Raw genomic sequence first — 26,394 nt, 5'->3', positions numbered from 1 at the left:
GTAGTTATAATATTTATTAATAAATAAAAACACTTTGTTTAGTTTCGGTAATTATTCTGCCGGCCCGTCTCTACCCCAGTATTTTACAAAGAGTGAAACAGCGCCCCTCTAGATGTTATGGTGAAACAGTAGATTGCACTCTCTACCCTTTCCTTGGTGAAAGAAAATGGAGGGATTGACCAATCAGATGAGGCTCACGTCTTGCCTCACAATCCGATCAAATCGCGTCAACTTCAGTTCGTACTGTAACTGTCATCACCGCCCTTAACAAGTAGCAAGCAACTGAAGCAAGTGCAATTATGGAGAGTGGAGATTTGGAGTATTTCATCAAAAATAATTTGATTAAACTTCTGCTACAGCAGCAACTAAACATGAAATGTGATGACAGGCCAATGCCCACACTGGAGCTGTGTACAGAGAGGGGAAAAGGAGCAGTTTCTAGGGCTGAGTTTTAGTCCCAGTCCGCCCCTGGCACTGTGTGCAATTGTTGCAAGGAGGGGGGAAGACACAACGCTGCACAACTCCGTTGATGGGACTTGGCTAATTAGCGGCTAGCACTCACTACAGTCTGTCTACTGAGCCCCTCTCCAACACTTCAGCTTTGCTACACACAGTAGACAGCGTTAGCCTCCATATTTTGGGATTTCAGATTATAATGATCCAAATAGTGTTTTCTCATCCTGCATCCATATGTTTTTCTATACAGGCCAGCACCTCACATGCTACCGGCAGGAAACCTGTGATGATAGATTCTGCATGTCAGACTGACCCACCGAAGCTGCGTACTGTCTTTGTTATGGGTTCAATGAACCATTGGTTTTGACAGTAAAGTTCAGAGTTTATATAAAATGTGTCATGATTATTCATGTTGGATGGGCAAAGTGTATGCAGATTTCAAAAGCAAAAGGTTGTGTGTGGACTTTGTTGTCATCAACAAATGGGTGTGTTATGCCATTGCTGTGTGGTATAAAATATAATAGTAACGCCATGTCCAATGACAGAATGAAATGAAATATTGCATAACACCATACACCAGTATTTATTTTCATGAACAATATTAGCACACGTTTTACAAATTCGCATACGCTCGTGCCGGGGCCGTGCCTCGCCCCCCTCTTCTGCAGGGGGGCGAGGTCAGCTGCAGCTCATTTGCATTAAAGCTACGTCACAGAATCAGCCCTTGCAAAAACAGAGCTGGAAAAGAGCAAATAGAGTGAAATCTTTTATATAGGTATGGCCCTACAATATATTATTCAAATATAGCATGATAGGTCCACTTTAAGTACATTGAGTTATCAACTCAAATGATATGATACTGATTGGTTTAACGTATGTTCAATGTCAAAAATCATCAACTCTGGAATCAATATGATCAGTATTATGCGTTTTACAAAGACAGTTTGTATTGTGATTTGTATGGATCGTATACATTTGATTAAAAATTCACTTTTATTCATTTAATTATGAAAACCCTCAAGAAATATTTGTTAAAATACTATTTAGAGAAGGGTATGCACTATGTTTTGGTAGAATACAGCCTGAAAATACAATATCAAAATGTACGCTTCTTTTACTAGATATGTTTCATTTAGATATGGTACAAAATATATATGGACAAAGCTTTGGGAAAGAAAACATACAACATTTCAAAACATTTCCAACCTGACTTTGGTCCAATTCGGTAGAATGGCCCATATATGCTCTGTAATATAATATATATATATATTATATATATATATATATATATATATATATATATATATATATATATATATATATATATATATAATGCATGTTGTATTTAAAATATATGTTATGCAGTGTGAGAGTCCTGCATGGTCTCAGCTGTTTCCAGAGATCCTGAGGTGAACCAGGTGCCAGGCTTACTTTGAGTCTTAGGCCTTCTTAAAGTGGATCCATGCAGTTCAGGGTCCCTAATCTGGTTCAGGGACCAGATCCCTTCAGGGTCCTGTTGTGGAGGATCTGCAGTGATGCCTGACTCCATGCAGTTCAGGGTCCCTAGTCTGGTTCAGGGACCAGATCACTTTAGGGTCCTGTTGTGGAGGATCTGCAGTGATGCCTGACTCCATGCAGTTCAGGGTCCCTAGTGTGCTTCAGGGACCAGATCCCTTCAGGGTCCTGTTGTGGAGGATCTGCAGTGATGCCTGACTCCATGCAGTTCAGGGTCCCTAGTCTGGTTCAGGGACCAGTTCCCTTCAGGGTCCTGTTGTGGAGGATCTGCAGTGAGGCCTGACTCCATGCTGTTCAGGGTCAGGGTCTGCTCACTTCAAGAGGTCATTTGTGATCAAGACTCTCCAGTCTAAACCTCTCTGGGGTTTTTCGTCTATTAGCAGCTGGTGTGCTGCCAGGCGTCCACAGATAATGTGAACAGCTACTTTAAATCTTTAAAGTGGAAGTTGATCTGTGATGTTTTCTGTTTCCTATTGCATGTTTTTCTTCTTGTGTCTCATGTTTCTCGTCTTGTTATTGTGTTTTTGTTCTTTCAGACTTCTTTTAGCTTTCAGTCTGCGTCTGCTGACGAGGTACAGATCCAGCATTCAGCCCTGACCTCCATCCTGCTTCAGCTTCACTCAGTCCACCTTAAACACCTTCAGTCCACCTTAAATAACCAGTTTCAGTCCGCCTTAAACACCACCTTCAGTCCGTCTTAAACACCACCTTCAGTCCACCTTAAACACCATCTTCAGTCCACCTTAAACACCACCTTCAGTCCGCCTTAAACACCACCTTCAGTCCGTCTTAAACACCACCTTCAGTCCACCTTAAACACCACCTTCAGTCCACATTAAACAACCACTTTCAGTCCGCCTTAAACACCACCTTCAGTCCACCTTAAACACCACCTTCAGTCCACCTTAAATAACCGCTTTCAGTCCGCCTTAAACACCACCTTCAGTCCACCTTAAACACCACCTTCAGTCCACCTAAAATAACCGCTTTCAGTCCGCCTTAAACACCACCTTCAGTCCACCTTAAACACCATCTTCAGTCCACCTTAAACACCACCTTCAGTCCGCCTTAAACACCACCTTCAGTCCACATTAAACAACCACTTTCAGTCCGCCTTAAACACCACCTTCAGTCCACCTTAAACACCACCTTCAGTCCACATTAAACAACCACTTTCAGTCCGCCTTAAACACCACCTTCAGTCCACCTTAAACACCACCTTCAGTCCACCTTAAACAACCACTTTCAGTCCGCCTTAAACACCACCTTCAGTCCACCTTAAACACCACCTTCAGTCCACCTTAAATAACCGCTTTCAGTCCGCCTTAAACACCTTCATTCCACCTTAAATAACCACTTTCAATCTGCCTTAAACACCACCTTCAGTCCACCTTAAAACCCACCTTCAGTCCACCTTAAATAACCACTTTCAGTCCACCTTAAAACCCACCTTCAGTCCACCTTAAATAACCACTTTCAGTCCACCTTAAACACCACCTACAGACCACCTTAAATAACCACTTTCAGTCCACCTTAAACACCTTCAGTCTACCTGAAATAACCACTTTCAGTCTGCCTTAAACACCGCCTTCAGACCACCTTAAACACCACCTTCAGTCCACCTTAAAACCCACCTTCAGTCCACCTTAAATAACCACTTTCAGTCCGCCTTAAACACTACCTTCAGTCCACATTAAATAACCACTTTCAGTCCACCTTAAACACCACCTTCAGTCCACCTTAAACACCACCTTCAGTCCACCTTAAAACCCACCTTCAGTCCACATTAAATAACCACTTTCAGTCCACCTTAAACACCACCTTCAGTCCACCTTAAACACCACCTTCAGTCCACATTAAACAACCACTTTCAGTCCGCCTTAAACACCACCTTCAGTCCACCTTAAACACCACCTTCAGTCCACCTTAAACACCACCTTCAGTCCACATTAAACAACCACTTTCAGTCCGCCTTAAACACCACCTTCAGTCCACCTTAAACACCACCTTCAGTCCACCTTAAACAACACCTTCAGTCCACCTTAAATAACCACTTTCAGTCCGCCTTAAACACTACCTTCAGTCCACGTTAAACACCACCTTCAGTCCACCTTAAATAACCACTTTCAGTCCACCTTAAACACCACCTTCAGTCCACCTTAAACACCACCTTCAGTCCACCTTAAACAACCACTTTCAGTCCGCCTTAAACACCACCTTCAGTCCACCTTAAACACCACCTTCAGTCCACCTTAAATAACCGCTTTCAGTCCACCTTAAATAACCGCTTTCAGTCTGCCTTAAACACTACCTTCAGTCCACCTTAAATAACCACTTTCAGTCCGCCTTAAACACCACCTTCAGTCCACCTTAAAACCCACCTTCAGTCCACCTTAAATAACCACTTTCAGTCTGCCTTAAACACCACCTTCAGACCACCTTAAATAACCACTTTCAGTCCGCCTTAAACACCACCTTCAATCCACATTAAACACCACCTTCAGTTCACCTTAAACACCACCTTAAACACCTTCAGTCCACCTTAAACACCTTCAGAACACCTTAAACACCACCTTCAGACCACCTTAAACACCACCTTCAGACCACCTTAAACACCACCTTCAGTCCACATTAAATAACCACTTTCAGTCCGCCTTAAACACCACCTTCAATCCACATTAAACACCACCTTCAGTCCACCTTAAACACCACCTTCAGACCACCTTAAACACCACCTTCAGTCCACATTAAATAACCACTTTCAGTCCGCCTTAAACACCACCTTCAGTCCACCTTAAACACCACCTTCAGTCCACCTTAAATAACCACGTTCAGTCCCCCTTAAACACTACCTTCAGTCCACCTTAAACACCACCTTCAGTCCACCTTAAATAACCACTTTCAGTCCTCCTTAAACACCACCTTCAGTCCACCTTAAACACCACCTTCAGTCCACCTTAAATAACCACTTTCAGTCCGCCTTAAACACTACCTTCAGTCCACCTTAAACACCACCTTCAGTCCACCTTAAACACCACCTTCAGTCCACATTAAACAACCATTTTCAGTCCGCCTTAAACACCACCTTCAGTCCATCTTAAACACCACCTTCAGTACACCTTAAATAACCGCTTTCAGTCCGCCTTAAACACCACCTTCAGTACACCTTAAATAACCACTTTCAGTCCACCTTAAACACCTTCAATCCACCTTAAATAACCACTTTCAGTCCGCCTTAAACACCACCTTCAATCCACATTAAACACCACCTCCAGTTCACCTTAAACACCACCTTAAAAACCTTCAGTCCACCTTAAACACCACCTTCAGACCACCTTAAACACCACCTTCAGTCCACATTAAATAAATAATTTCAGTCCACCTTAAACACCACCTTCAATCCACATTAAACACCACCTTCAGTCCACCTTAAACACCACCTCAAACACCTTCAGTCCACCTAAAACACCACCTTCAGACCACCTTAAACACCACCTTCAGTCCACATTAAATAACCACTTTCAGTCCGCCTTAAACACCACCTTCAATCCACATTAAACACCACCTTCAGTCCACCTTAAACACCACCTTAAACACCTTCAGTCAACCTAAAACACCACCTTCAGACCACCTTAAACACCACCTTCAGTCCACATTAAATAACCACTTTCAGTCCGCCTTAAACACCACCTTCAGTCCGTCTTAAACACCACCTTCAGTCCACCTTAAACACCACCTTCAGTCCACCTTAAATAACCACTTTCAGTCCGCCTTAAACACTACCTTCAGTCCACCTTAAACACCACCTTCAGTCCACCTTAAACACCACCTTCAGTCCACATTAAACAACCATTTTCAGTCCGCCTTAAACACCACCTTCAGTCCATCTTAAACACCACCTTCAGTACACCTTAAATAACCGCTTTCAGTCCGCCTTAAACACCTTCATTCCACCTTAAATAACCACTTTCAGTCCGCCTTAAACACCACCTTCAGTACACCTTAAATAACCACTTTCAGTCCACCTTAAACACCTTCAATCCACCTTAAATAACCACTTTCAGTCCGCCTTAAACACCACCTTCAATCCACATTAAACACCACCTCCAGTTCACCTTAAACACCACCTTAAAAACCTTCAGTCCACCTTAAACACCACCTTCAGACCACCTTAAACACCACCTTCAGTCCACATTAAATACATAATTTCAGTCCACCTTAAACACCACCTTCAATCCACATTAAACACCACCTTCAGTCCACCTTAAACACCACCTCAAACACCTTCAGTCCACCTAAAACACCACCTTCAGACCACCTTAAACACCACCTTCAGTCCACATTAAATAACCACTTTCAGTCCGCCTTAAACACCACCTTCAATCCACATTAAACACCACCTTCAGTCCACATTAAATAACCACTTTCAGTCCGCCTTAAACACCACCTTCAGTCCGTCTTAAACACCACCTTCAGTCCACCTTAAACACCACCTTCAGTCCACCTTAAATAACCACTTTCAGTCCGCCTTAAACACTACCTTCAGTCCACCTTAAACACCACCTTCAGTCCACCTTAAACACCACCTTCAGTCCACATTAAACAACCATTTTCAGTCCGCCTTAAACACCACCTTCAGTCCATCTTAAACACCACCTTCAGTACACCTTAAATAACCGCTTTCATTCCGCCTTAAACACCTTCATTCCACCTTAAATAACCACTTTCAGTCCGCCTTAAACACCACCTTCAGTACACCTTAAATAACCACTTTCAGTCCACCTTAAACACCTTCAATCCACCTTAAATAACCACTTTCAGTCCGCCTTAAACACCACCTTCAATCCACATTAAACACCACCTCCAGTTCACCTTAAACACCACCTTCAGTCCACCTTAAACACCACCTTCAGTCCACATTAAACAACCATTTTCAGTCCGCCTTAAACACCACCTTCAGTCCATCTTAAACACCACCTTCAGTACACCTTAAATAACCGCTTTCAGTCCGCCTTAAACACCTTCATTCCACCTTAAATAACCACTTTCAGTCTGCCTTAAACACCACCTTCAGTACACCTTAAATAACCGCTTTCAGTCCGCCTTAAACACCTTCAATCCACCTTAAATAACCACTTTCAGTCCGCCTTAAACACCACCTTCAATCCACATTAAACACCACCTCCAGTTCACCTTAAACACCACCTTAAAAACCTTCAGTCCACCTTAAACACCACCTTCAGACCACCTTAAACACCACCTTCAGTCCACATTAAATAAATAATTTCAGTCCACCTTAAACACCACCTTCAATCCACATTAAACACCACCTTCAGTCCACCTTAAACACCACCTCAAACACCTTCAGTCCACCTAAAACACCACCTTCAGACCACCTTAAACACCACCTTCAGTCCACATTAAATAACCACTTTCAGTCCGCCTTAAACACCACCTTCAGTCCGTCTTAAACACCACCTTCAGTCCACCTTAAACACCACCTTCAGTCCACCTTAAATAACCACTTTCAGTCCGCCTTAAACACTACCTTCAGTCCACCTTAAACACCACCTTCAGTCCACCTTAAACACCACCTTCAGTCCACATTAAACAACCATTTTCAGTCCGCCTTAAACACCACCTTCAGTCCATCTTAAACACCACCTTCAGTACACCTTAAATAACCGCTTTCAGTCCGCCTTAAACACCTTCAGTACACCTTAAATAACCACTTTCAGTCCACCTTAAACACCTTCAATCCACCTTAAATAACCACTTTCAGTCCGCCTTAAACACCACCTTCAATCCACATTAAACACCACCTCCAGTTCACCTTAAACACCACCTTAAAAACCTTCAGTCCACCTTAAACACCACCTTCAGACCACCTTAAACACCACCTTCAGTCCACATTAAATAAATAATTTCAGTCCACCTTAAACACCACCTTCAATCCACATTAAACACCACCTTCAGTCCACCTTAAACACCACCTCAAACACCTTCAGTCCACCTAAAACACCACCTTCAGACCACCTTAAACACCACCTTCAGTCCACATTAAATAACCACTTTCAGTCCGCCTTAAACACCACCTTCAATCCACATTAAACACCACCTTCAGTCCACCTTAAACACCACGTTAAACACCTTCAGTCAACCTAAAACACCACCTTCAGACCACCTTAAACACCACCTTCAGTCCACATTAAATAACCACTTTCAGTCCGCCTTAAACACCACCTTCAGTCCGTCTTAAACACCACCTTCAGTCCACCTTAAATAACCACTTTCAGTCCGCCTTAAACACTACCTTCAGTCCACCTTAAACACCACCTTCAGTCCACCTTAAACACCACCTTTAGTACACCTTAAATAACCGCTTTCAGTCCGCCTTAAACACCTTCATTCCACCTTAAATAACCACTTTCAGTCCGCCTTAAACACCACCTTCAGTCAACCTTAAAACCCACCTTCAGTCCACCTGAAATAACCACTTTCAGTCTGCCTTAAACACCACCTTCAGTCAACCTTAAAACCCACCTTCAGACCACCTTAAATAACCACTTTCAGTCCACCTTAAACACCTTCAGACCACCTTAAATAACCACTTTCAGTCCACCTTAAACACCTTCAATCCACCTTAAATAACCACTTTCAGTCCGCCTTAAACACCACCTTCAATCCACATTAAAACCCACCTTCAGACCACCTTAAATAACCACTTTCAGTCCACCTTAAACACCTTCAATCCACCTTAAATAACCACTTTCAGTCCGCCTTAAACACCTTCAGACCACCTTAAATAACCACTTTCAGTCCACCTTAAACACCTTCAATCCACCTTAAATAACCACTTTCAGTCCGCCTTAAACACCACCTTCAATCCACATTAAACACTACCTCCAGTTCACCTTAAACACCACCTTAAACACCTTCAGTCCACCTTAAACACCACCTTCAGACCACCTTAAACACCACGTTCAGTCCACATTAAATAACCACTTTCAGTCCACCTTAAACACCACCTTCAATCCACATTAAACACCACCTTCAGTCCACCTTAAACACCACCTTAAACACCTTCAGTCCACCTAAAACACCACCTTCAGACCACCTTAAACACCACCTTCAATCCACATTAAACACCACCTTCAGTCCACCTTAAACACCACCTTAAACACCTTCAGTCCACCTAAAACACCACCTTCAGTCCACCTTAAACACCACCTTCAATCCACATTAAACACCACCTTCAGTCCACCTTAAACACCACCTTAAACACCTTCAGTCCACCTAAAACACCACCTTCAGACCACCTTAAACACCACCTTCAATCCACATTAAACACCACCTTCAGTCCACCTTAAACACCACCTTAAACACCTTCAGTCCACCTAAAACACCACCTTCAGTCCACCTTAAACACCACCTTCAATCCACATTAAACACCACCTTCAGTCCACCTAAAACACCACCTTCAGTCCACCTAAAACACCACCTTCAGTCCACATTAAATAACCACTTTCAGTCCGCCTTAAACACCACCTTCAGTCCGTCTTAAACACCACCTTCAGTCCACCTTAAACACCACCTTCAGTCCACCTTAAATAACCACTTTCAGTCCGCCTTAAACACTACCTTCAGTCCACCTTAAACACCACGTTCAGTCCACCTTAAACACCACCTTCAGTCCGCCTTAAACAGTACCTTCAGTCCACCTTAAACACCACGTTCAGTCCACCTTAAACACCACCTTCAGTCCACCTTAAACACTACCTTCAGTCCACCTTAAACACCACGTTCAGTCCACCTTAAATAACCACTTTCAGTCCGCCTTAAACAGTACCTTCAGTCCACCTTAAATAACCACTTTCAGTCCACCTTAAACACCACCTTCAGTCCACCTTAAATAACCACTTTCAGTCCGCCTTAAACAGTACCTTCAGTCCACCTTAAATAACCACCTTCAGTCCACCTTCAACACCACCTTCAGTCCACCTTAAATAACCACTTTCAGTCCACCTTAAACACCACCTTCAGTCCACCTTCAACACCACCTTCAGTCCACCTTAAACACCACCTTCAGACCACCTTAAACACCTTCAGTCCACCTTAAACACCACCTTCAGTCCACCATAAACACCTACAGTCCAACTTTAACAACTTCAGTCCACCTTAAATAACCACTTTCAGTCCACCTTAAACACCTACAGTCCAACTTAAACAACTTCAGTCCACCTTAAATAACCACTTTCAGTCCACCTTAAGCACCACCTACAGTCCACCTTAATTTTACGTTAACTCTGCCCGTGTGGTGATGTCAGAAGAATAAATCAAGCGCTCCCATGGACCGTTTCTCACATCACCTAGACCATCACTGCTATGCTGCTCCATCATTATCACCCTCCCCACGCCCTTCCCGCGGTCACATGACCTCTGCCTGTGTGACATCACTTCCTGTGTGACATCACTTCCCCCCTGAGATATGTTCTCAACTCCCTCACCCTTGTTTGTTTCATAAACTAAAACAAGAATAATTTGTAACCATTTCAACAGCAAACAATCTCTGATCTCTAATATGTGATGCTCTGGAATATCACATTTGAGATATTATAGATAGATGAATTTAAAAAATAAAAACTGTGATGTTCTGGAGTATCTCAGTGTTAAATGATTGATAAGTCTGTTCTGGTTTGTACTTGACATGCAGAAACACATTAAAGCCTTGTTCTTGATGGCTATCTGAAACAGAGACGGTGCTGTAAACTCCGATGCTGCCCTGAACGTGTTTATTTATTCCTGATTGATTTGAATGTGTTCCAGACATTCGTGGATCAGTTCCAGACAGCTAAAGCGGCTCTGAGCGCCGCCACGGCTCAAGCGGCGGCTCAGGCGGCACTCAGCGTGAAGGATTTTGCCCAGAAGAGTTTCCGTCTGTCCATGGACATCAAGCTGAAGGCGCCGCTCATCATCGTGCCCCAGAACTCCAGCTCCCAGCATGCACTGGTGATGGACCTGGGTCTGATCACGGTGGGGAACAGCTTCTCGCTAATGCCCGCCGACGGCTGCCCGCTGCCCGTCGTGCTGGAGAAGATGGAGGTCCAGCTGACGCAGCTCAAACTGTCCCGGTGGGTCTATCATGACTCAGCTAGAGATAAACACATCTATCATGACTCAGCTATAAACACATCTATCATGACTCAGCTAGAGATAAACACATCTATCATGACTCAGCTATAAACACATCTATCATGACTCAGCTAGAGATAAACACATCTATCATGACTCAGCTAGAGATAAACACATCTATCATGACTCAGATAGAGATAAACACATCTATCATGACTCAGCTAGAGATAAACACATCTATCATGACTCAGTTAGAGATAAACACATCTATCATGACTCAGCTATAAACACATCTATCATGACTAAGATAGAGATAAACACATCTATCATGACTCAGCTATAAACACATCTATCATGACTAAGATAGAGATAAACACATCTATCATGACTCAGCTATAAACACATCTATCATGACTAAGATAGAGATAAACACATCTATCATGACTCAGCTATAAACACATCTATCATGACTCATATAGAGATAAACACATCTATCATGACTCAGCTATAAACACATCTATCATGACTAAGATAGAGATAAACACATCTATCATGACTCAGCTATAAACACATCTATCATGACTCAGCTAGAGATAAACACATCTATCATGACTAAGATAGAGATAAACACATCTATCATGACTCAGATAGAGATAAACACATCTATCATGACTCAGCTAGAGATAAACACATCTATCATGACTCAGCTAGAGATAAACACATCTATCATGACTCAGCTAGAGAAAAACACATCTATCATGACTCAGCTATAAACACATCTATCATGACTCAGCAAGAGATAAACACATATATCATGACTCAGCTAGAGATAAACACATATATCATGACTCAGCTAGAGGTAAACACATCTATCATGACTCAGCTAGAGGTAAACACATCTATCATGACTCAGATAGAGATAAACACATCTATCATGACTCAGTTAGAGATAAACACATCTATCATGACTCAGATAGAGATAAACACATCTATCATGACTCAGCTAGAGATAAACACATCTATCATGACTCAGCTAGAGATAAACACATCTATCATGACTCAGATAGAGATAAACACATCTATCATGACTCAGCTAGAGATAAACACATCTATCATGACTCAGCTAGAGATAAACACATATATCATGACTCAGCTAGAGGTAAACACATCTATCATGACTCAGCTAGAGGTAAACACATCTATCATGACTCAGATAGAGATAAACACATCTATCATGACTCAGTTAGAGATAAACACATCTATCATGACTCAGATAGAGATAAACACATCTATCATGACTCAGCTAGAGATAAACACATCTATCATGACTCAGTTAGAGATAAACACATCTATCATGACTCAGTTAGAGATAAACACATCTATCATGACTCAGCTAGAGATAAACACATCTATCATGACTCAGATAGAGATAAACACATCTATCATGACTCAGATAGAGATAAACACATCTATCATGACTCAGCTAGAGATAAACACATATATCATGACTCAGCTATAAACACATCTATCATGACTCAGATAGAGATAAACACGTCTATCATGACTCAGATAGAGATAAACACATCTATCATGACTCAGCTAGAGATAAACACATCTATCATGACTCAGATAGAGATAAACACATCTATCATGACTCAGCTAGAGATAAACACATCTATCATGACTCAGCTAGAGATAAACACATCTATCATGACTCAGCTAGAGAAAAACACATCTATCATGACTCAGCTATAAACACATCTATCATGACTCAGATAGAGATAAACACATCTATCATGACTCAGTTAGAGATAAACACATCTATCATGACTCAGCTAGAGATAAACACATCTATCATGACTCAGCTAGAGATAAACACATCTATCATGACTCAGATAGAGATAAACACATCTATCATGACTCAGATAGAGATAAACACATCTATCATGACTCAGTTAGAGATAAACACATATATCATGACTCAGCTAGAGATAAACACATATATCATGACTCAGCTAGAGATAAACACATATATCATGACTCAGATAGAGATAAACACATCTATCATGACTCAGCTAGAGATAAACACATCTATCATGACTCAGCTAGAGATAAACACATCTATCATGACTCAGTTAGAGATAAACACATATATCATGACTCAGCTAGAGATAAACACATATATCATGACTCAGATAGAGATAAACACATCTATCATGACTCAGCTAGAGATAAACACATCTATCATGACTCAGCTAGAGATAAATACATCTATCATGACTCAGATAGAGATAAACACATCTATCATGACTCAGCTATAAACACATCTATCATGACTCAGTTAGAGATAAACACATCTATCATGACTCAGCTAGAGATAAACACATCTATCATGACTCAGCTAGAGATAAACACATCTATCATGAGTCAGCTATAAACACATCTATCATGACTCAGATAGAGATAAACACATCTATCATGACTCAGATAGAGATAAACACATCTATCATGACTCAGATAGAGATAAACACATCTATCATGACTCAGATAGAGATAAACACATCTATCATGACTCAGCTAGAGATAAACACATCTATCATGACTCAGCTAGAGATAAACACATCTATCATGACTCAGCTATAAACACATCTATCATGACTCAGCTAGAGATAAACACATCTATCATGACTCAGCTAGAGATAAACACATCTATCATGACTCAGATAGAGATAAACACATCTATCATGACTCTGTTAGAGATAAACACATCTATCATGACTCAGATAAAGATAAACACATCTATCATGACTCAGATAGAGATAAACACATCTATCATGACTCAGCTAGAGATAAACACATCTATCATGACTCAGCTAGAGATAAACACATCTATCATGACTCAGCTAGAGATAAACACATCTATCATGACTCAGATAGAGATAAACACATCTATCATGACTCTGTTAGAGATAAACACATCTATCATGACTCAGATAGAGATAAACACATCTATCATGACTCAGCTATAAACACATCTATCATGACTCAGATAGAGATAAACACATCTATCATGACTCAGATAGAGATAAACACATATATCATGACTCAGCTAGAGATAAACACATCTATCATGACTCAGCTAGAGAAAAACACATCTATCATGACTCAGCTAGAGATAAACACATCTATCATGACTCAGATAGAGATAAACACATCTATCATGACTCAGCTATAAACACATCTATCATGACTCAGCTATAAACACATCTATCATGACTCAGATAGAGATACACACATCTATCATGACTCAGTTAGAGATAAACACATCTATCATGACTCAGCTAGAGATAAACACATCTATCATGACTCAGATAGAGATAAACACATCTATCATGACTCAGTTAGAGATAAACACATCTATCATGACTCAGCTAGAGATAAACACATCTATCATGACTCAGATAGAGATAAACACATCTATCATGACTCAGCTAGAGATAAACACATCTATCATGACTCAGATAGAGATAAACACATCTATCATGACTCAGATAGAGATAAACACATCTATCATGACTCAGATAGAGATAAACACATCTATCATGACTCAGCTATAAACACATCTATCATGACTCAGATAGAGATAAACACATCTATCATGACTCAGATAGAGATAAACACATCTATCATGACTCAGTTAGAGATAAACACATATATCATGACTCAGCTAGAGATAAACACATCTATCATGACTCAGCTAGAGATAAACACATCTATCATGACTCAGTTAGAGATAAACACATATATCATGACTCAGCTAGAGATAAACACATATATCATGACTCAGCTAGAGATAAACACATCTATCATGACTCAGATAGAGATAAACACATCTATCATGACTCAGATAGAGATAAACACATCTATCATGACTCAGTTAGAGATAAACACATCTATCATGACTCAGCTAGAGATAAACACATCTATCATGACTCAGTTAGAGATAAACACATCTATCATGACTCAGATAGAGATAAACACATCTATCATGACTCAGCTAGAGATAAACACATCTATCATGACTCAGATAGAGATAAACACATCTATCATGACTCAGATAGAGATAAACACATCTATCATGACTCAGCTAGAGATAAACACATCTATCATGACTCAGATAGAGATAAACACATCTATCATGACTCAGTTAGAGATAAACACATATATCATGACTCAGCTAGAGATAAACACATCTATCATGACTCAGCTAGAGATAAACACATCTATCATGACTCAGCTAGAGATAAACACATCTATCATGACTCAGCTATAAACACATCTATCATGACTCAGCTAGAGATAAACACATCTATCATGACTCAGTTAGAGATAAACACATATATCATGACTCAGATAGAGATAAACACATCTATCATGACTCAGATAGAGATAAACACATCTATCATGACTCAGTTAGAGATAAACACATATATCATGACTCAGCTAGAGATAAACACATCTATCATGACTCAGCTAGAGATAAACACATCTATCATGACTCAGCTAGAGATAAACACATCTATCATGACTCAGCTATAAACACATCTATCATGACTCAGATAAAGATAAACACATCTATCATGACTCAGCTATAAACACATCTATCATGACTCAGATAGAGATAAACACATCTATCATGACTCAGCTAGAGATAAACACATCTATCATGACTCAGATAGAGATAAACACATATATCATGACTCAGATAGAGATAAACACATATATCATGACTCAGATAGAGATAAACACATCTATCATGACTCAGCTAGAGATAAACACATCTATCATGACTCAGATAGAGATAAACACATCTATCATGACTCAGATAGAGATAAACACATATATCATGACTCAGATAGAGATAAACACATCTATCATGACTCAGATAGAGATAAACACATATATCATGACTCAGCTAGAGATAAACACATCTATCATGACTCAGCTATAAACACATCTATCATGACTCAGATAGAGATAAACACATCTATCATGACTCAATTAGAGATAAACACATCTATCATGACTCAGCTAGAGATAAACACATCTATCATGACTCAGATAGAGATAAACACATCTATCATGACTCAGCTAGAGATAAACACATCTATCATGACTCAGCTATAAACACATCTATCATGACTCAGCTAGAGATAAACACATCTATCATGACTCAGCTATAAACACATCTATCATGACTCAGATAGAGATAAACACATCTATCATGACTCAGCTATAAACACATCTATCATGACTCAGATAGAGATAAACACATCTATCATGACTCAGCTAGAGATAAACACATATATCATGACTCAGCTAGAGATAAACACATCTATCATGACTCAGCTAGAGATAAACACATCTATCATGACTCAGATAGAGATAAACACATATATCATGACTCAGATAGAGATAAACACATCTATCATGACTCAGCTAGAGATAAACACATCTATCATGACTCAGATAGAGATAAACACATCTATCATGACTCAGATAGAGATAAACACATATATCATGACTCAGATAGAGATAAACACATCTATCATGACTCAGATAGAGATAAACACATATATCATGACTCAGATAGAGATAAACACATCTATCATGACTCAGCTAGAGATAAACACATCTATCATGACTCAGCTAGAGATAAACACATCTATCATGACTCAGCTAGAGATAAACACATCTATCATGACTCAGCTATAAACACATCTATCATGACTCAGATAGAGATAAACACATCTATCATGACTCAGCTAGAGATAAACACATCTATCATGACTCAGATAGAGATAAACACATCTATCATGACTCAGTTAGAGATAAACACATATATCATGACTCAGCTAGAGATAAACACATCTATCATGACTCAGCTAGAGATAAACACATCTATCATGACTCAGTTAGAGATAAACACATCTATCATGACTCAGATAGAGATAAACACATCTATCATGACTCAGATAGAGATAAACACATCTATCATGACTCAGATAGAGATAAACACATCTATCATGACTCAGCTAGAGATAAACACATCTATCATGACTCAGCTATAAACACATCTATCATGACTCAGCTAGAGATAAACACATCTATCATGACTCAGATAGAGATAAACACATCTATCATGACTCAGATAGAGATAAACACATCTATCATGACTCAGCTAGAGATAAACACATCTATCATGACTCAGCTATAAACACATATATCATGACTCAGCTAGAGATAAACACATCTATCATGACTCAGTTAGAGATAAACACATCTATCATGACTCAGATAGAGATAAACACATCTATCATGACTCAGCTAGAGATAAACACATCTATCATGACTCAGCTAGAGATAAACACATCTATCATGACTCAGCTATAAACACATCTATCATGACTCAGCTAGAGATAAACACATCTATCATGACTCAGTTAGAGATAAACACATCTATCATGACTCAGCTAGAGATAAACACATCTATCATGACTCAGCTAGAGATAAACACATCTATCATGACTCAGCTATAAACACATCTATCATGACTCAGATATAGATAAACACATCTATCATGACTCAGTTAGAGATAAACACATATATCATGACTCAGCTAGAGATAAACACATCTATCATGACTCAGCTAGAGATAAACACATCTATCATGACTCAGCTAGAGATAAACACATCTATCATGACTCAGCTAGAGATAAACACATCTATCATGACTCAGCTAGAGATAAACACATCTATCATGACTCAGATAGAGATAAACACATCTATCATGACTCAGCTAGAGATAAACACATCTATCATGACTCAGATAGAGATAAACACATCTATCATGACTCAGATAGAGATAAACACATCTATCATGACTCAGATAGAGATAAACACATCTATCATGACTCAGCTAGAGATAAACACATCTATCATGACTCAGCTAGAGATAAACACATCTATCATGACTCAGCTAGAGAAAAACACATCTATCATGACTCAGCTATAAACACATCTATCATGACTCAGATAGAGATAAACACATCTATCATGACTCAGATAGAGATAAACACATCTATCATGACTCAGATAGAGATAAACACATATATCATGACTCAGCTAGAGATAAACACATCTATCATGACTCAGCTATAAACACATCTATCATGACTCAGCTAGAGAAAAACACATCTATCATGACTCAGCTATAAACACATCTATCTTGACTCAGATAGAGATAAACACATCTATCATGACTCAGATAGAGATAAACACATCTATCATGACTCAGCTAGAGATAAACACATCTATCATGACTCAGCTAGAGATAAACACATCTATCATGACTCAGCTAGAGATAAACACATCTATCATGACTCAGTTAGAGATAAACACATCTATCATGACTCAGCTAGAGATAAACACATCTATCATGACTCAGATAGAGATAAACACATCTATCATGACTCAGCTATAAACACATCTATCATGACTCAGATAGAGATAAACACATCTATCATGACTCAGATAGAGATAAACACATCTATCATGACTCAGTTAGAGATAAACACATATATCATGACTCAGCTAGAGATAAACACATATATCATGACTCAGATAGAGATAAACACATCTATCATGACTCAGCTAGAGATAAACACATCTATCATGACTCAGCTAGAGATAAACACATCTATCATGACTCAGCTAGAGATAAACACATCTATCATGACTCAGCTAGAGATAAACACATCTATCATGACTCAGCTATAAACACATCTATCATGACTCAGATAGAGATAAACACATCTATCATGACTCAGTTAGAGATAAACACATCTATCATGACTCAGCTAGAGATAAACACATCTATCATGACTCAGCTAGAGATAAACACATATATCATGACTCAGATAGAGATAAACACATCTATCATGACTCAGCTAGAGATAAACACATCTATCATGACTCAGCTAGAGATAAACACATCTATCATGACTCAGATAGAGATAAACACATCTATCATGACTCAGCTAGAGATAAACACATCTATCATGACTCAGATAGAGATAAACACATCTATCATGACTCAGCTAGAGATAAACACATCTATCATGACTCAGATAGAGATAAACACATATATCATGACTCAGATAGAGATAAACACATCTATCATGACTCAGATAGAGATAAACACGTCTATCATGACTCAGATAGAGATAAACACATCTATCATGACTCAGATAGAGATAAACACATATATCATGACTCAGATAGAGATAAACACATCTATCATGACTCAGATAGAGATAAACACATCTATCATGACTCAGCTAGAGATAAACACATCTATCATGACTCAGCTAGAGATAAACACATCTATCATGACTCAGCTAGAGATAAACACATCTATCATGACTCACATAGAGATAAACACATCTATCATGACTCAGCTAGAGATAAACACATCTATCATGACTCAGCTATAAACACATCTATCATGACTCAGATAGAGATAAACACATCTATCATGACTCAGATAGAGATAAACACATCTATCATGACTCAGCTATAAACACATCTATCATGACTCAGCTAGAGATAAACACATCTATCATGACTCAGCTAGAGATAAACACATCTATCATGACTCAGCTAGAGATAAACACATCTATCATGACTCAGCTATAAACACATCTATCATGACTCAGATAGAGATAAACACATCTATCATGACTCAGCTAGAGATAAACACATCTATCATGACTCAGATAGTAGAGATAAAGATATCTATCATGACTCAGATAGAGATAAAGACATCTATCATGACTCAGTTAGAGATAAACACATCTATCATGACTCAGATAGTAGAGATAAACACATCTATCATGACTCAGCTAGAGATAAACACATCTATCATGACTCAGATAGTAGAGATAAAGACATCTATCATGACTCAGATAGAGATAAAGACATCTATCATGACTCAGATAGAGATAAACACATCTATCATGACTCAGATAGTAGAGATAAAGACATCTATCATGACTCAGTTAGAGATAAAGACATCTATCATGACTCAGATAGAGATAAACACATCTATCATGACTCAGATAGTAGAGATAAACACATCTATCATGACTCAGTTAGAGATAAACACGTCTATCATGACGCAGGTTGTGCTGGAGAAGATTGTCTGGTATATATCTGACCAACAGGGTTACAATTACTCTCATTAACTAAATCTAACATAATTATTATAACTACATTTATTTTCTTATTTCAGGACGACGCTGCAGCCAGGCTCCTCCCACATTGAGATCCTTCAGCCAATCAACGTCGAGTTGCTCGTCACCAGAAACATGGCCGCCTCCTGGTTCACTAAGATCCCGGGTGTCCAAGTGCAGGGAATCCTACGTTCCCTGAAGGTACCTCAGTGTTTATACTGTGACTCCACTGTTTCTGAGACCAGGGAATCCTATGGTCCCTGAAGGTTCCTAAGTATATTAATCATGACCCAGCTGTTTCTGTGTCCTACAGTCACTGAACTTACATCTTTAAATGTTTGAACTCAGTTGTTTCTCAGACTCAGGAAAGTCTTACGGTCCCTGAAGGTACCTCAGTGTTTAAACCCTCACTCAACAGTTTTCAGTGTCAGTGCTGATGTAGATTAAACTCTGGTTCCTCAGATGAGTCTGGGTGAGGAAGACCTCAGGGTGCTGATGAAGATCCTGGTGGAGAACATCGGGGAAGGAAGTGAAACACACAGCATTGACGCCAAAACACAGGTGGCTCAAGGTAACCAAGTGCATGATGGGATATCTCACTACAGACAAGTTGTATATAAAACCTCCCAGCTGAATCAGCTTCACTAATACACCTCAGAATAAGAGTTTTAACCTCAAGTGTCGCTCCTCAGAGAGGGCTGGGCATCCTGAGCAGCAGGTGGAGCAGTCGTCCAATCAGACAGGGTCTGACAGCGCCTCACATGCAACCAATGGCGCTCTGACAGAGAACACCGTCAACGTCCTGCTGAACTTCGAAATCAAAGAGGTAGGTTTCTGCTGACTCATTATCATCACACTGGTTTTCCTGACACTCAGCAGTTCTGGTTCTTCTGGTCCTGGTTCAGGTTCTGCTGACGCTGAAGAAGCAGGAAGTGGCGTTCCTGGTGTTCCAGGCGGCTCAGCTGGGCATCAACACCAAAGTGAGGAAGTTTGACACGGTGGCAACAACCTTCATCAACCAGATCTCCCTGAGCTGCCCAGAGTTCAAAGGTCAGAGTACACTTGATCTAGCACTAGTGTTAGCATCGCACACACACACACACAGACATCAAACTAAAGAACAGATCATGATTTCATGCAATCACAATTCAAGATAAGATATGACGTACTTTATTGATCCCAAGTTGGGAAATGTTTGCGTTGCAGCAGCATCAAAAGACATGGCATTGTACAATACAAATGTAAAGACTAGAAATAAACAATCCAAAATATAAAACTTCTCAATAGAAATAAAATAGCATTTAAAAGGTAGAAAATATACAATTACGATATGGAGTGAAAACAGCAATGATCATGAATCGTGCAGAGTGCTGCAGCAGCTTGACGGGTTTGGTTCTCGTTTCAGACTCAAGCGGCGCCGCGTTGTGTCTCATCAGCTCCTCGGGGTCCGGATCGGAGCTGCTCAAAGTGCAGTACTTCAAGGTACAATGTAATCTGATTACCAGGGCCCAGGAGTTCAACAACTTTTAATCCCTATCTGATCTGATCAGATTGGGATTTTGGGGAGTTCAAAACCAAAAAAGAGGATTAGGATCACTTTGATATCCGATCAGATCAGGAAATCCAATTCAAGCTTTAATCTGGATCAAATCTTCAAAATGGGTAGTTCAAACCAACAACACAGGATTGGGATCAGTTTAAACCCAAAAAACTGGATTATCCTGATCCCACCAGAGGGGTGGATTTCCAGTGGATTACTAGAGCAAAATGTACTGTACAATTTATTTTAAAATATGTTTCAATTTAAATAAGATGGCAAAATGTGTTAACTGAAATAATACACCATTTTTAGCCTTCACGGGAAATACATTTTATTTTTTCAATTTTTGCTCACGTTTGTGGTGGCCTATTTTATTTTCAACCAAACGTTGATGACATAAATGTTTATGATTGTCAATCACAAATGCAATTTATTAAAAATATCTTCAACAAAAAAAAAGTCCATCTGTCATCACCTTTCAAATTTAAAAATATAATTAGACATTATAGATGTCTCTGCAATGTGGTCTCTTGTCTTCGTTGTATTATTTTTCATGTCCACTAGATGGCGATCGGTAGGATTAAAGCACTGATATTCAGGATCTAGTAATCTTGAAAAGTCGTAATCTGGATCAGGCTGATCCTATCCTGAATTGCTTTGAACTACAGGGACAAAGTCTGGCCGACTTGTCTGATCCTGGATTACAAAAAATGGGATTTCAAAATCTGATCGGATCTGATTGAGATTAAAAGTTTTGAACTCCTGGGCCCTGCTGACTCCCTGTAATCTGATTACCTGGGCCCAGGAGTTCAAAACCTTTAATCTCAATCAGATCCGATCAGATTTTGAAATCCCATTTTTTGTGATCCAGGATCAGACAAGTCGGCCAGACTTTGTCCCTGGAGTTCAAAGCAATTCAGGATAGGATCAGCCTGATCCAGATTACGACTTTTCAAGATTACTAGATCCTGAATATCAGTGCTTTAATCCTACCGATCGCCATCTAGTGGATATGAAAAATAATACAACGAAGACAAGAGACCACATTGCAGAGACATCTATAATGTCTAATTATATTTTTAAATTTGAAAGGTGATGACAGATGGACTTTTTTTTTGTTGAAGATATTTTTAATAAATTGCATTTGTGATTGACAATCATAAACATTTATGTCATCAACGTTTGGTTGAAAATAAAATAGGCCACTGCAAACGTGAGCAAAAAATGGAAAAATAAAATGTCTTTCCCATGAAGGCTAAAGATTGTGTATTAAATTGAAATATATTTTAAAATAAATTGTACAGTACATTTTGCTCTAGTAATCCACTGGAAATCCACCCCTCTGGTGGGATCAGGATAATCCAGTTTTTTGGGATCAAACTGATCCCAATCCTGTGTTGTCGGTTTGAACTACCCATTTTGAAGATTCGATCCAGTTTAAAAATGTGGATTGGATTTCCTGATCTGATCGGATATCAAAGAGATCCTAATCCTGTTTTTTGGTTTTGATGAACTACCCAAAATCCAAATCTGATCTGATCAGATAGGGATTAAAAGTGTTGAACTCCTGGGCCCTGCTGACTGACTGTAATCTGATTACCTGCTGACTCATACTGAGATATCTACTTCCTGTTTCTTCCACAGGCGGACCGCTCCGGACCGAACTTCTCCAGCGCTTACAAAAACACGGAGCAGATGATCAACGTGAGTCCAAACGAGATCCCGTCCTGAGATAAAGAAGCCTCAGGAAATCACAGAAGAAACAGGAAGTCTTTAGTTGTCTTACAGGAAGTCTTTAACTGCATTACAGGAAGTCTTAAGTTGTTTAGTTGTGTTACAGGAAGTCTTTAGTTGTGTGACAGGAAATCTTTAGTTTTATCACAGGAAGTATTTAGTTGTGTCACAGGAAGTCTTTAGTTGTTTAGTTGTGTTACAGGAAGTCTTTAGTTGTGTCACATGAAGTCTTTAGTTGTGTTACAGGAAGTCTTTAGTTGTGTCACAGGAAGTCTTTAGTTGTGTTACAGGAAGTATTTAGTTGTGTAACAGGAAGTCTTAAGTTGTTTAGTTGTGTTACAGGAAGTCTTTAGTTGTATCACAGGAAGTATTTAGTTGTTTAGTTGTGTTACAGGAAGTATTTAGTTGTGTAACAGGAAGTCTTTAGTTGTTTAGTTGTGTTACAGGAAGTCTTTAGTTGTGTTACAGGAAGTATTTAGTTGTGTCACATGAAGTCTTTAGTTGTGTAACAGGAAGTCTTTAGTTGTTTAGTTGTGTTACAGGAAGTCTTTAGTTGTGTTACAGGAAGTCGTTAGTTGTGTCACAGGAAGTCTTTAGTTTTGTTACAGGAAGTCTTTAGTTTTTTAGTTGTCTCACAGGAAGTCTTTAGTTGTGTCACAGAAAGTATTTAGTTGTGTCACAGGAAGTCTTTAGTTGTGTCACAGAAAGTATTTAGTTGTGTCACAGGAAGTCTTTAGTTGTGTTAAAGGAAGTCTTTAGTTGTGTTACAGGAAGTCTTTAGTTGTGTGACAGGAAGTATTTAGTTGTGTCACATGAAGTCTTTAGTTGTGTTACAGGAAGTATTTGGTTGTTTAGTTGTGTTAAAGGAAGTCTTTAGTTGTGTAACAGGAAGTATTTAGTTGTGTCACAGGAAGTCTTTAGTTGTGTGAGAGGAAGTCTTTAGTTGTGTCACATGAAGTCTTTATTTGTGTAACAGGAAGTCTTTAGTTGTTTAGTTGTGTTAAAGGAAGTCTTTAGTTGTGTTACAGGAAGTCTCTAGTTGTGTTACAGGAAGTCTTTAGTTGTTTAGTTGTGTTAAAGGAAGTATTTAGTTGTGTAACAGGAAGTCTTTAGTTGTTTCACAGGAAGTCTTTAGTTGTGTGACAGGAAGTCTTTAGTTGTGTCACAGGAAGTCTTTATTGTGTCACAGGAAGTCTTTAGTTGTTTAGTTGTGTTACAGGAAGTCTTTAGTTGTGTCACAGGAAGTCTTTAGTTGTGTTACAGGAAGTCTTTAGTTGTGTCACAGGAAGTCTTTAGTTGTGTTACAGGAAGTCTTTAGTTGTGTCACAGGAAGTCTTTAGTTGTGTTACAGGAAGTATTTAGTTGTGTAACAGGAAGTCTTAAGTTGTTTAGTTGTGCTACAGGAAGTCTTTAGTTGTATCACAGCAAGTCTTTAGTTGTTTAGTTGTGTTACAGGAAGTCTTTAGTTGTGTCACATGAAGTCTTTAGTTGTGTTACAGGAAGTCTTTAGTTGTGTCACAGGAAGTCTTTAGTTGTGTTACAGGAAGTATTTAGTTGTGTAACAGGAAGTCTTTAGTTATTTAGTTGTGTTACAGGAAGTCTTTAGTTGTGTTACAGGAAGTCGTTAGTTGTGTCACAGGAAGTCTTTAGTTTTGTTACAGGAAGTCTTTAGTTGTTTAGTTGTCTCACAGGAAGTCTTTAGTTGTGTTACAGGAAGTCTTTAGTTGTGTCACAGAAAGTATTTAGTTGTGTCACAGGAAGTCTTTAGTTGTGTTAAAGGAAGTCTTTAGTTGTGTTAAAGGAAGTCTTTAGTTGTGTTAAAGGAAGTCTTTAGTTGTGTTAAAGGAAGTCTTTAGTTGTGTTACAGGAAGTCTTTAGTTGTGTTAAAGGAAGTCTTTAGTTGTGTTAAAGGAAGTCTTTAGTTGTGTTACAGGAAGTCTTTAGTTGTGTTAAAGGAAGTCTTTAGTTGTGTTACAGGAAGTATTTGGTTGTTTAGTTGTGTTAAAGGAAGTCTTTAGTTGTGTAACAGGAAGTCTTTAGTTGTGTCACAAGAAGTCTTTAGTTGTGTAACAGGAAGTCTTTAGTTGTTTAGTTGTGTGAAAGGAAGTCTTTAGTTGTGTTACAGGAAGTCTTTATTTGTGTAACAGGAAGTCTTTAGTTGTTTAGTTGTGTGAAAGGAAGTCTTTAGTTGTGTTACAGGAAGTCTTTATTTGTGTAACAGGAAGTCTTTAGTTGTTTAGTTGTGTGAAAGGAAGTCTTTAGTTGTGTTACAGGAAGTCTCTAGTTGTGTTACAGGAAGTCTTTAGTTGTGTGAGAGGAAGTCTTTAGTTGTGTCACATGAAGTCTTTATTTGTGTAACAGGAAGTCTTTAGTTGTTTAGTTGTGTGAAAGGAAGTCTTTAGTTGTGTTACAGGAAGTCTCTAGTTGTGTTACAGGAAGTCTTTAGTTGTTTAGTTGTGTTAAAGGAAGTCTTTAGTTGTGTAACAGGAAGTCTTTAGTTGTTTCACAGGAAGTCTTTAGTTGTGTGACAGGAAGTCTTTAGTTGTGTCACAGGAAGTATTTAGTTGTCTTTCAGGAAGTATTTAGTTGTTTAGTTGTGTTACAGGAAGTATTTAGTTGTGTCACATGAAGTCTTTAGTTGTGTTACAGGAAGTCTTTAGTTGTGTCACAGCAAGTCTTTAGTTGTCTTTCAGGAAGTATTTAGTTGCATTACAGGAAGTCTTT

The 26,394-nt window shown here is 39.1% G+C and overlaps 1 protein-coding gene across 1 annotated transcript in view; it reads left to right on the top strand.

Moving 5' to 3' along the window:
- The window catches only part of LOC307027746 (intermembrane lipid transfer protein VPS13C-like), a gene marked incomplete at both ends in the record, with an annotated part of 25,104 nt that extends 1,464 nt beyond the window's left edge, over window positions 1–23,640 (top strand). The window contains 8 exons of the mRNA XM_079696054.1: window positions 2,508–2,543; window positions 10,798–11,102; window positions 20,456–20,597; window positions 20,859–20,967; window positions 21,089–21,222; window positions 21,302–21,446; window positions 21,802–21,878; window positions 23,581–23,640. Of these exons, the coding sequence (XP_079552180.1) occupies window positions 2,508–2,543; window positions 10,798–11,102; window positions 20,456–20,597; window positions 20,859–20,967; window positions 21,089–21,222; window positions 21,302–21,446; window positions 21,802–21,878; window positions 23,581–23,640 (1,008 nt within the window). The remainder of the gene's footprint in view (window positions 1–2,507; window positions 2,544–10,797; window positions 11,103–20,455; window positions 20,598–20,858; window positions 20,968–21,088; window positions 21,223–21,301; window positions 21,447–21,801; window positions 21,879–23,580) is intronic.
- Between the last annotated feature and the right edge of the window lie 2,754 nt (window positions 23,641–26,394).

Source organism: Notothenia rossii (assembly GCF_949606895.1).
Source record: "Notothenia rossii genome assembly, contig: scaffold_78, whole genome shotgun sequence".
NCBI lineage: Eukaryota > Metazoa > Chordata > Actinopteri > Perciformes > Nototheniidae > Notothenia > Notothenia rossii.
Note: the sequence above shows the minus strand (reverse complement) of the source record. Positions and strands in the feature narration are given on the sequence as shown.